Source organism: Saccopteryx leptura, chromosome 2, assembly GCF_036850995.1.
Source record: "Saccopteryx leptura isolate mSacLep1 chromosome 2, mSacLep1_pri_phased_curated, whole genome shotgun sequence".
In the NCBI taxonomy this organism is placed as follows: Eukaryota; Metazoa; Chordata; class Mammalia; order Chiroptera; family Emballonuridae; genus Saccopteryx; species Saccopteryx leptura.
Window position 1 is genome coordinate 93,678,167 of NC_089504.1, and position 13,313 is coordinate 93,691,479.

The 13,313-nt window shown below is 42.5% G+C and overlaps 1 protein-coding gene across 2 annotated transcripts; it reads right to left on the bottom strand.

Moving 5' to 3' along the window:
- Positions 1–2,797: 2,797 nt before the first annotated feature.
- On the bottom strand, positions 2,798–9,302 carry LOC136394720 (procathepsin L). Of its 2 annotated transcripts, XM_066368311.1 has the most exons (9): positions 9,149–9,235; positions 8,254–8,332; positions 7,933–8,069; positions 7,509–7,631; positions 7,259–7,405; positions 6,855–7,079; positions 6,243–6,408; positions 4,356–4,473; positions 2,798–3,194 (listed from the first exon to the last, which is right to left on the bottom strand). In XM_066368311.1, exons 3-9 carry the CDS (start codon positions 8,056–8,058, stop codon positions 3,095–3,097), a joined length of 1,005 nt encoding a protein of 334 aa, XP_066224408.1. In that variant the 5' UTR covers positions 8,059–8,069; positions 8,254–8,332; positions 9,149–9,235; the 3' UTR covers positions 2,798–3,094. The 2 variants fall into 2 exon arrangements, with proteins under 2 accessions (XP_066224408.1, XP_066224407.1); XM_066368310.1 differs by lacking the exon at positions 8,254–8,332 and having other exon boundaries at positions 9,149–9,302.
- Positions 9,303–13,313: the final 4,011 nt, after the last annotated feature.

The window sequence follows — 13,313 nt, forward strand, 5'->3', positions numbered from 1 at the left end:
GAGATAATGGCAAGAGAAAAGGCAGGTCAGTAGGCAGGGGAGGGGTGATAAGGGGGGAGGTGTACACATCAAGGAAAAGGTCCCTATGATGGGTAAATGTTATGTATCAAGTTGGCCAGGCTATGGTGCTCAGTGGTTTTGGTCATATGAAGGTATTTTGTAGATGTAATTAGCATTTATATTCAGTTGATTTTGAGTAATGCAAAGTACCTTTCCATAATGCAGATAGGATTCATCCAATCAGTTGAAGTCCTCAAGAGCAAAAACTGAGGTTTCCTAGAGAAGGAATTCTGCCTTAATTCTACAACATAGAAATACTGTCTGAGTTCTAGCCAGCCTGCCACAGAAATTTTGGACTTGCTTACCAGCCCCCAAAATGGCAGAAGCCAATTCCTGAAGAGGCAGAATTTGTTACTGATGGTGGTTCTAGAGGAAAAGAATCTTAAAGCTAAATTTCCTGAATTAGTTTATCAAACAGGTTCTCTAATCTGATTAGATTTAGAGGCATTAATAACTTTACTTCCAGTTGTCAAGAGAGCACTGATAGTCCATGGCATGTTTGTAGCAACAAAGATAGGCAGAATACCACCTTCGGATACTCCTGGCCAAATACCTGTAAGAGGTAAGGCTCTGAGTGATCATGTATCTGATACAGCAGAATATTTTGGTCAAACTAAGCAGTATGAGATTGCCTGTTTGCTTATACCTGCACTGGACCAAGTGGGTAAGGAAAAGGATGAGCTCAGGGCTTCAAATTTCTAGTTTAAGGTGCCACCTAAATGACAACGGTTCCCGTATCTGCCCTAAAAAAATACAGTGTGTCCGTAAAGTCATGGGTGCACTTTTGACCAGTCACAGGAAAGCAACAAAAGATAGAAATGTGAAATCTGCACCAAATAAAAGGAAAACCCAGTTTCTGTAGGATGATGTGGCAGCATGTGCGCATGCGCAGATGACATAATACCGTGTATACAGCGGAGCAGCCCACAGCCATGCCAGTCGAGATGTGGACGGTACAGAGGAAAGTTCAGTGTGTTCTGTGGTTCGCTAAATTCGAATCCGTGACCAAAGTGCAATGTGAATAATGGCGCGTTTATAACAAAGCGCCACCACATAGGAATAACATTACTCGGTGGGATAAGCAGTTGAAGGAAACCGGCAGTTTGGTGGAGAAACCCCGTTCTGGTAGGCCATCAGTCAGTGACGAGTCTGTAGAGGCTATACGGGATAGCTACCTAAGGAGCCCTAAAAAATCTGTGCATGAGCCCACATCAAACTGCACTGAATAGGTATGAAACTGGGAGTTTTCCTTTTATTTGGTGATTTCACATTTCTATCGTCTTTTGTTGCTTTCCTGTGACCCGTCAAAAGTGCACCATGACTTTATGGACACACTGTATTCCTATCACTTGTAGCCACAGAGGTAAGATTTCTGAAAAGTAAAGCCAACGTCTTCTCCTCCAAATGGATGAATTACAATGCCAATTGAATTCTCAACTCACAGGGCATGAGCTGTTCAAGTGAGGAAATTGGTTGGGAAGGGGTGTCCTGAAATCTGGAATGAAGGGATTTGGGCACACCTGATGAAGCTGGGGATGTTGAGCCCCTAAATCCTGCCAAGCCTCTCTGCAGGGAAAGCAGGCTTTCCACCTCCACCTGAGGTTAGCCTTGCTTCACAGCAACGCAGGCAGCGGCCTTCCCTGGAAGGGCCTCCCCTGAGGTAGTTTCCTTGTGACACACTGCTTATCTTCTTAGAAACTGCTTTCACCATCTCTCTTTATTTCTATAACCAGACTCAAGTCCCAGCGGGCCCTGAAAAGTCAAGTACAAAGTATGACTCATCAAGAGGTGCACTACAATCCAAAAGAACTGCTGAAATTTTTCAATTTATATCAACATATATCCAGAGACCATAAGAAGGAATGAATATTATGGTTATGAGGGTAATAGTGAAAGGAACAGATTAAATTGAATTTAATATGGCCCCAATAAGCAGAGATTTGAGATTCAGTGGTGTAACACGAGGGGTTTCCTCAGTAATCACATGCTTAGGCATTTTGGTCCCTTCTAAATTTATTTTTAATTCAGAGATGAGGTAGCTAAACCCTTGTCACCTAGTGATCTCTCACCCATCTTCCAAAGGTAGCCCAGCCTCATTTCCTATAGATCTTGAACACATTTCTTCAGTTATTACCAAGTACCTGAGAACTGTTCATCACAACCACTGAGTTTACTTTGCTAACTCTAGATAACCAATGAGGCTTTTCCTAGAAGAGTTATGCACAATGCCATCAGAGACCTGGCAGAACAAAGACAAAACAGCCTTGCAATCCACCTGTGTTTGGTCCTTATTAACTGCAAAGCAGTCACATGGTCTTCACCAGCAATTCAAGGAGATGCTTCAATAAATGGCTGAGACTTTTATCACATAACCTTACTAGGTTATAAATATCTTGAGTCCAAGGCAAAGGAGTCCTTTTCTAGTATCTAAAACCTATGATTCTGTGTGTCCATTCACTTTTCTAAAAAGTAAATTGTTTTCCTTTATTAAAACAAATTTACCTTTGTCCTTCCAAATTGTTTGTCACATTTTGCTAGATTCAAGAGTTAGGTCAATACAGCCAATGGGCAGCTCACATAAAATCTGCATATTTATAATCTAAGATCCACAGGGCTATTCAGTCAATATCTTTCTCCCATACACCACTGGCACAATCACTTATGTCTTTATAGCCCAATTATATCTCCTGGCTATACAAAAAGTTAACGCATTAAAAACAGAAAGAAGTTCCACATCTACATATTGAATTAAAATTTATTTTAAAAGGCAATGTTTTATATATCCTTTTAAAAAATGAAAATTCAAAACTCTTAGAATTAAGCAATGAGGTTTCAACATTATAAAGTTATTTATAACAGTAATCAAAGTACTGGTAACATTTTACCCTTATAAAAATGTCACAGAATTCACAGCACAACTTGGATCCTTAATGATTCAAGTTTCTTATCTTACACAACAACGCTCTGATCAGTTTTAAGGTAACTTCCCGCGGCGACACCGTCCTCGACGCTTCTGTTGTCACTGTCCATCGGCTCACACAGTGGGGTAGCTGGCCGCAGTGGCGATGCCACAGTGGTTGCTCTGGTCTTTGGCCATTTTTACGTAGCCATTCATGCCCCATTCTGATCCCCAGCTGAAAGAAGATTGTGTTTCCCATTTTATACAAAGAATCAAGTACACATTAGCTTTATTAATAATGCTAGCTAATACTTAAAATAGTATTTAGCATTTATCAGACACTATTCTAAGTGCTGCTACATAGACTTATAAATATGTTAATTTCCTTGGGTCCTTATTTTAACCTATTAAGATATGAAATTGAGGCAGAGCTGGGATTCCAATATAGCGGTCTATTTCCAAAGGCTATCTTACACATTATCAGTTAAAAAACTTTAGCTGTGAAAATTGCAACTGATAACCCTGAGGACTCTGAGATGGGAAGCAGACTGCAATGGCAGGGCATCCAATGAATAACAGCAGTGATGCAAATAGGTCACTGAGCTAGGGGACAAATTACAGGATTTAAAGCAGCAGCAGAAGCAGATGTTTCTGCTCACTGTATCTTGCTGAAAAATTGAAGACAAAAAAATGAAACCAGCTCTCAACCCTGCGGGTAAAAAAAAAACCAAACCTTTCACCTGAAACCTTTTGGGCCAGATGTGCTTCTTAACTAAGATTATTTTCAGGCCCTGGCCAGTTGGCTCAGTGGTAGGGCATTGGCCTGGTGTGTAGACAGATGTTCTGGGTTCGATTCACAGTTAGGGCACACAGGAGAAAAACTCATCTGCTTCTCCACCCCACCCCTCTCGCTTCTCTCTCTCTTCCCCTCCTGCAGCCATGGCTCAATTAGAGCGAGTTGGTTTGGGGCACTGAGGATGGCTCCATGGCCTCCCCCTCAGGAGCTAAGAAGAGCTTGGTTGAGTGTCTCAGATAGGCACAACTTAAGATGGGTTGAGGTAAGAGGAGCTTGGTTGAATGCCCCAGATAGGCAGAGCATCGCCCCCTAGTGGACTTGCCAGGTGGATCCCAGTCAGGGTGCATGCGGGAATCTGTCTCTGCCTTCCTCTCCTCTCACTGAATAAAATAAATATATATAAATATAAATAAAATTTTGAAATGTAATGTTACAAATACAAGGTGGCTATAGAATCTTATAATTGAACATCAGAACTTCTGTGTTGTGGAAAAAGATTTTTGGGATTTAGAAACTGAGCATTTTTGGACCTGAAAACAACAGTAACTCCAAACAAGGACTCCCTTTTCAATGTCAAATATAACATCTGGAGTTTTATACCTGTTCTTGACAAGCCAGTATTTATTGCTCTTTGATTCTGCTCCTTCAGAGCCGTAGCCAACCACCAGAACACCATGATCCAAGTCTTTGCTGCTGCAGTCTGGTTCATAATAAATGCCTGTGAGAGTAAAATTCAATGTTGGGGTGAGAAGCTCCAAGTGACGGGTGACAGGTGACAGTAATCCACCCTATCAACCACAGTTGATAAGCATCTCAAAATTCAATGAAATGTCATAAATTTCAAATAAGATTTACATATTTGCCAAAAAAATAGAAATGGCTGATAAAAAGGAAAAAGTCAAATACAACTCACTAGAAATCAATAAAATTTAACTAAATCCAATACATTTGCTACTTTAAAAAAAATTTCCAATAAGATCTAGTTATCGAGACTAATATGATTTAGTCACTCATCTAATCAGCATAATCCTTCCTACTCCTAGAATGTCAACTAAAGGCTCTTGCCTAGGGAGCTTTATATATAGCTGTTTTTATGTTTTTTGTTCTTTTTCTGACAGAGACAGTCAGAGAGAGGGACAGACAGACAGGAAGGGAGAGATAAGAATCAATTCTTTGTTGTGGCACCTTAGTTGTTCACTGATTGCTTTCTCGTATGTGCCCTCATGCGGGGAGGGCTGGCAGGGTGGGGGGACTACAGCAGAGTGAAAGCGAGTGACCCCTTGCCTTGCTCAAGCCAGCAACCTTGGGCTCAAGCCAGAGACCTTTGGGCTCAAGCTAGCGACCATGGGATCACGTCTATGATCCCACATTCAAGCCAGCGACCCCCTGCTCAAACTGGATGAGCAGTGCTCAAGCCGGCGACATCTGGGTTTCATACCTGGTCCTCCGCATCCCAGTCCCATGCTCTATCCACTGTGCCACTGCCTGGTCAGGCATGAGCAGTATAGTTCTAAATTTAATACTAAGAAAATTTTTGGAAAAAAGGCCCAACAATTAGAGAATAGTTATGTAAATTAGGTTGTATCTATAGAATTACATAGCCATTTAAAAATATTCATGACTAAAGTCTGCCATAATGAAGTAACTGTTTGAGATAAAAGTAAGTATACTGCTTACAAAAATTAGGGGATATTTTATTGCTTCATATTTATTTTTAAAATATCCCCCGTATATTATGAGCAGTATAGTTAACAGGGGGTGGATGTTGGGATGTAGTTAAGAGGGACAAATATACGGTGACAGAAAATGATTTGACTTTGGGTGATGGGTACACAACATAATCAACAGTTCAAATGCTATAGGAATGTTTAAATGAAACCTGTTTATTCTCATTGATCAATGTCACCCCATGAAATTTAATTTTCCAAATAAAACTATAAAAATAAATAAATAAAATTATTCAAGAACAGTTTGTTATCATGAGAAAATATTTAGCCTGAGATCAGCCTAAAACACTGAGGACCCAGGTCTGAAACCCCAAGGTCGCTGGCTTGAGCGAGGGCTCAGCTGGTTTGAGCGCTGGCTCACCAGCTAGAGCGCAGGGTCACTGGCTTGAGTGTGGGATCACAGACATAACCCCATGGTCACTGGCCTGAAACCCAAGGTCGCTGGCTTGAGTCTAAGGGGTCACTGGCTCATCTGGAGCACCCCAGTTAAGGTGCATATAAGAAAGCAATCAATGAACAACTAAGGTGCCACAATGAAGAACTGATGCTTCTCAGCTCTCTCCCTTCCGTCTGTCCCTGTCTGTCTCTCTCTCGCTAAAAATATATGTGTGTGTGTGTGTATTTAAAGTGGAAATATCATTGTTGAATGCACACATTCAAAATTCTACAGTCCTGAAAACGACTCCATACCAAAAAGTTAATCGTGGTGTTTTCCAATTCTGCCTGCCTGAATTTCTATGATACAAAGACAAACACCTACCTTCATTATAGAACTGGAACGATGAATGGCCTGCATCAATAGCAACAGAAATGGGCCCCACAGTGGCCACTGCCTTCATAAGGGACTTCTCCCGCTGAGGTACGTCCACAAAACCAGTGTCATTGGCAGCAGAAAACTCGGGTCTGTAGTTACAGGTATTTGTGTCCTTTTAAAGGTAAATGGGAAACAGACTTAATGTTAAAGATAAATGAGAAACAGACTTAATGACTATCATCTACATCTGGGGGAACATAAGTTCCAAGACCACAAGCAGCTGTTTGCACCTTAATGATTTCAAAATCAATTTTGTTTTATAGTAGCCCAAGATGCAATATATTATTGGTTGTCTTAAAATTGAAAAATTAGTAAATGTCTACCTGTCCTTAAGAAATTTTTCACTATGAAGAAATTTGTATTATATGCAGAATAGTGTATATTCCTCATGTTACATAGAAGTTAGAACAGCTATATAATCAGAGACCTGTGTAAAGGTTGGTAATTTGTACTGACAATTTGTATCTAAAATGTGAATGCTGACTAAAGTGTCTGTCATTTCTGAAAATGTTCAACTTTCAAAAGCAGAGCTGGAACAAGATAAGGAGCTTAGTTTACCCTTCCAAGATACGGATAGGATTCCTCGGTGTCCAGGCCTCCATTGTCCTTAACATACTGGAAGGCATTATCCATTAGGCCGCCACTGCAGCCCTGATTGCCGTAAGAGCGAGAGCAGTCCACCAGGTTCTGCTCACTCAGGGAAACAAGTTTGCCAGTTTTCCGGAACATCTGTCCCTCAAGGGAACCAGTTGCACTAAAAGCCCAACAAGAACCACATTGACCCTAAAAATTAAAAAAAAAACCTATCAGTTTATAAGACAAATACAAAGACCAACAACAACTGATATACCTAAACAATCTTAAAAAAAAAACCAAAAAAAAACCCAGCAAACTGCATGTTATTCCAAAGTAGGGATGCTGTTCCTTTTTAGCCTTCTTGAGGGACGTGAACGCTGTCATACCTGATTCTTCACAGGAGTGACATAGCCTTTGTCTCTCCAATCCACAGATGAGGGAATCCTAGCAAAGATGGGGTCTCGGAACACTCTTCCGTTCCTCTGCTTCTGGCTTTGAAAGCCATTCATAACCTGCCTGAATTCTTCGTTGGTCTATAAGGAAAAGTAAATAAACTGTTGAAAAAGCAAGAGGTTATTTTGCTAAAATACTGAGAAGAGGAAGCACAAAAAGTGAAGCCCCCCATGCCACACTCACCATGTCACCAAAAGCATTCATTGCCATGGTGAAGCCGTGTTTCCTTTGGCTGTACTCCCGATTGTGAAGTTTGATCATTTTCATATTCTTCTCCCACACTGCTCTCCTCCATTCTTCTTCATACTAGAGAGGCAAACATATACCATATTGTAATCATTTCTATTGAAAACCCAACCCATCTTCACCAAGTGGATTTGCCAACAGAGAGGAAGAGAAAACATGGCCATGGAAGGCTTTCCACTTCTGGGTGCTGTTTTCAAAGTTCCAATACAGGAACATATACCCATACTATCGTCATTAATGGCTGCCATTAAGTTATTGCCTTGGTAAAGCTGACCGCCAGAAGCTACTCTCTGGCTATAAACTTCTAACAGCAAGGGCCCTTCTCTGTGGGGTCCCTCCGGACAGATTCAATGTTACCAACCGCGCCATACAGTCTCCTGTGTGTTGCCTTCCACTGGTACCACTGTACATCCAAACTGCGATCAAATTGTGGAGAAGCTGAGACTATTCCTAAGCAAAGGGCAGCCAGAAGAAGAGATGGATTCATGTTTCAAAAACCTAGGAAGGGAGGAAAAAAGATTTTTGATTAGACCAATCCTCCTGAAAAGAGATCCTACTTTCTTCTGAGACGTCAGTCACTATGGTGGGGTTAAAGCATTTCAATTACCTTCCCAAGCATTTATGGAAGGTCTGTGGAAGAAAGCTCAGGATGTAGGTGGAGAAAAACATGCCAATGACTTACCAAATAGTGGAGGTATATGATTCAGCCATCAAAATAAAAAGCAGGCGGACAAGTGCCATAGGAACTGAAATAGACTTCACTGCAATAGCGCAATGAAAACTTAGGTTCTGACAAGGCTCTCAGGGCACCTCATGGGTCAGAATTTTAAAGCGACGACTAGGGAACTGTTGGTCCAGGAATTTACTCAAGGTGCCAAAATGACCCTGAAATCTTACTAATCGGGACGCCTGGTCCCAAGTAGGGACAGGGATCCCCAGGAGTTATTTGTTCGCCTTACACCTTTCTTCTTGACGGCTGTACGGCAGGGTGTGAGATGCGGCCACCAGTCTTTCTGAAAGGACTTCCCAGGAAAACACAGACAACAGTGCACCTAGCGCTCTGCTGTCCCACACTTGGTCTCCGTTGCCAACACCCCCAGTCCTCCCCCAACGCAGGCGACGCGATCACGTGGCTCCTAGCAGTGCAGAGCCCGGGTTCCCGCACGAGCACCGGCCCTTCTCCAGGTGCTCAGAGCACCCGCCGGGCCAGTGACGCAGGCGCTGCAGGCGGGGCTTCCCGGGAAACGCCGCCCGCACACGCCTGCCGCTCCCAGAGGATGTTTACTCAGCGCTGCTGGCGCTGGGAACAGGGCCCCGCGGCCCCGCGCCGGACCCGTGTCCGCCACCGCACTGGGGCTGACCGGCTCCCGCAGAGGGCTCGAAGCCCGGTGGTCTCAGCGCCGCCCTGGGCTCCCCGAGCCCTCCTTCTGCCCTTGCCCACCTCGGGCGGCGGGGGTCAGGGGCGAGGTCGGCGGCGCCGACCAGCCTCCCCGCGGTCGCGCACGCCCTCCCGGCCGTGTCCCTGCATGGGCCCCTCTCCCAGTCCCTGTTTCGTCGCGCCTCGGCGACAGACTGACCTGTGGCGGCCACAGCTGCGCAGCCGCACTCCTCGGACACACTAAACTCTAAAGTCTTCGAGGCCCTCGGTTCTGGCCCAGTTGCGCCTGACTCAGCCTTTAAGACCTGGGTTTCGGCCCGGCCGCCCCGCCTCCAAGGCCTGCACGCGCCGCGATTGGCTTAGCCGGCCAGGGGCGGGGCCCTGGGCGCTGGGATTCGCGGTGCTTGACACGGTTCGGTCCCAACTCGTCCCAGCGTTAAGTTGTCTCTACCTCAGTGGACCCGGCGGAGGACAACTGTGGATAGAGTCCCGCTCCTGCCTGGGACCTTGATCAACTACTTCGAATTCATGCGCTTGGCAGGTGGTTTACGAAAAGCTTACAGGAAGCCCCGAGTGGATTTTCAGTGTAGCCATGTGTGTCCTTTGGTCCTAGGATTTTGAGTTAAAAGCTCAGAAGGGCTGGTAGTGGTCTAGTCTAGTCTAGTGATTCCTGCTTATTCCTCAGCAAACTGTGAAACAGACTGCAAGAAGGAAGAGTTCCCAGACCGATGAGTGCTCGCTGCAGCTGGGTTTGGGAAGAATCTCGAGTGGAATAACAATGTCCAGAACACAGGGTGTAATGGTCAAGGACCAGATCTGCAAGGAAAGGGAACAGACTGTGTGGGTCCAGGGAGGGCTGGCATTTGAACTGCTCCTTTCCTGTGTGCCCGAGGCAGGGAGTGTTCTTCCCTCTCAAGCCTTTCTCAAAACAACTGAAAAGAGTTATTTACAGAAGAGTTTGGCTTAATCAAAACAAAAGCATTTGAGAAGGGCGGAAACTGCTTTTACTTCCCTGCTCTCTGCATTATGGATCATTGTCTTCCTTATTATCCAAGCTGCTTCTCTTGGCTTTAAGAAATGTACTTTAATAACATTTAATGTCAGGGTTTAGGTTACGCTGTTTGAAGAATGATTTTAGATGGAGAAATATATGTAGCTAAAGATTTAAGTAACTTAACCCAGAAATGTTTTTAAAAGGTTTTCAATTATTAAAAAACATTCATTGTAGAAAATATATTTTATAAAATAAACATCCCTCGTCCCCTCCCTCGTAACTTTTCTAGGTATTGCTTTATATTTTTTCACAAAAATGGAGTCATAGTGCATGCCGACTTGTAAACCCTTAGTTAAAATTAAAAGACTTCACAGAAGCACTATCAGACAAATATTTTTAAAATCAATTTATTAAAAGTTGTACTTTATGTGATTTGGATAGAATCCCTTTCCTCTCAAACAATGCCAGGAGTACAAGTTCTCAAGTGATTACAAAGTACATTGTATTGCATATAGCTGGAGGGTGTTTGTTTGTTTGTTTGTTTGTTTAATCATGGCTGTCAGCACAAGTGGAAATAAATGAAGACAATCTACATGAAAACAACTTGCTATAACAAGGGAGACAATTGAAAGACAGTCGGGTGAGGAAAAGCTTTATAATGAAAAAAGGAAGCTTCTCTAAACCCTGATTAGAGGCTGTGTCATGGAGACGCTATAGGAGGAACAACTAAAAATGGAGCATCTTATGTGATTGGCTTGTGGTGAATAATTGAGAAGTGGAGGCAAAAATAAGTTGGAAGCCATTCAACAAGTTCTGACTGCTCTAAGGTGGATGCTACAGGGGTTTCTATTATAGGTCAGAGTACTATTGTCATATAAAATCTAATGACTGTTCTTTTGTTTACTCAGTCTATCACGAGAAATCTAAGTTATTCTAACACGTGGGTTTTACAGTTGCCCTTGGGTCACAGCTCCATAAGATTGCACAGGGTGGAAAAACCTGCTTACTACATGAACGCCTGCACCTTAGGCAATTTGCGGGATGCTATGTGGCAAGTGCCACTCCAAAGAATGGCATCTCCTTTGTTTCTTGGGGTGTGATACAAACAGAATGAAACAAAAAAAAAAAAAAAATGGACTCTATTGCAAATTGCTCAAAACCTAAAATTAATCAAGATGAATTCAGGAGAAATACAGAAAAATCTCATTAAGGCAAGTGGAAGATATTACTCCAACTTGTGACTTTGATTTATATATAATCTATTAAATAATGCATTCCAGACATGTGTTGTTACTAACTATTGTATTCCCTTTCTCCTATTCCCCTTTCTTTGCAAAATAACTTGGTGAGTGCTAATTATTAAAATGGTCTTGTTTTAGTTAAGCAACCAAACCTTAGCCCTGCCTTTGATAAAATGCAGTTGGCAGAACTTCCTGATTACCACTTAAAATGCAGTGTCTATGAAAGTATCTTCTTGTGTGCTTTGTCTAGATTTATTTTGCTCAGTAGTAAAACAGGACATAATTCTTGCCTTATCTCTGGAAGAGAGATGATAAGGGAATGAACAAATCTGATGTGGTCAAAATGATAGAGCCACTTGAAGTCTCTCCCCAGTATAGCCTCTCCTTGCAATTTGTTAAAAAAAAATCATGAAGCCAAGACATACTCTTCAGAAAACATTATCTAGAAAACTGTACTTGGAAAATGTTGGGGTTTTTTTTACCTATTATCATTTATAATTTTATGGAAAAGAACCTGCTTTTGATTAGATGTTCACATGAAGCTGCTTATAAAATAACTTATTTTTCTGAGCTACTGTAACCTTACTTTTTCCAGAGGGCTAAATATTCAGCCAATTTGTTATGTAAATTAATCAGCAAGAATTAATTAAACTCTTACTCGGTGCTCATTGTCCTCTCCTGGTGTAGTTTGTGCTTTTACTTAGACACATCCAACATCTAACTTTACTAACAGCTTTTCTGGAGCTTAGCCTTTCCATTTTAAAATCTAAAATTAACTGTAGTCATCTTTATTTTATATCATATGAGTACAGTCATGACTGATATATTCAATATTTAAATGATATTATGGCAAAACCTCTTGATGCAGTGGATAATGAAGGAGCTGACCTTGTGGGATTTTTTTTCCCACCCCTAAAAGTATAATCTACAAATTCTGTTTTGGATACCAGAGGATCTCTTCCTCATATCTCAAAAAGTATTTTCATGAAACAAGGTATATTAGTTGCCTACGGCTGTTGTAACAAATTCCAACAAAATTGATGGCTGAAAACAACAAAAACTTACTCTCTCAGAGTTAGGGAAGTCAAAAGTTCAAAATGGCATCGCTTGGGCCGAAGACCAAGCATTGGTAGGGCTGGCTGTACTGTCTGTAGTCTAAATGCTCAGATTTTACTTCTGGTGACTTCTGGTACCCAGAGTCCAGTTTGCAATGTAAGTGATAGAGGCTGTGGGTGAGGAACGAGGGCAAAGTGCCCCAAGTTCAGCTTCCTTTCTAAGCCCTGCTGGCCTAAAAGATATTAACGTTACTCCTGCATTGGAGATAAAAAACTTGTCACACGCACCCCCCCTTTCATTTTGTACTCCCCACAGCGGGGCCCATCCTCATCTGCAAAATGGGCATACAATAGCACTCATCTCCAAGATGGTGGTTCTCAGTGTGGGTCCCTGACCAGCAGCAGCAGTAGCATCAGTGGGAACTTGTTAGAAAAGCCAATTCATGAACTCCATCCCAGACCCACCGAAACAGAAACGCAGGACATGGGAGTCTGAAAGCTGTTTCACAAGCCCTCCAGGTGATTCTGATCTATGCTCAAGTCTGCAAACCACAGTCATGAGGTTGTCATGACATGGCCACATCATTTCAACCTCTGCCTTTATGGACATGTTTCCCTCTCCTTTTCTGTCAAATTTCTCCCCGCTTTCTTATAAAAAACACTTGTGACTGCATTTATCTGCCCACCCAGATAATCCAGAGTCATCTCTCCTGTCAAGATCCTTAATTTAATCACATTTGCGAAATCTTTGCCAGATAAGTTAACATTTACAAGTTGCAGGAATTAAGACCTGATTATCTTCGAGGGCCATTATTTAGCTTACTACACATGGGATAGGTAAAAATCAGTTTCTTGACAAGGTTGATGAAAACTTTGTCTAGGCTGGCTTGGCTAAGACAGCCAGGCCTCAACTATATGTGTTCTCCCATGCTCTAACTTTTTTGCTCGTAAGCCTGGCCATAGCCAACATTGCATGCCTCGACTCTCCTGCTAGTGCAATGTTTGACACACTTGCTTTTTAAGTTTCAAGACTTCTGCACAGCAGCTTTTTTGCCCCTCCCCCCTTACTCTTTC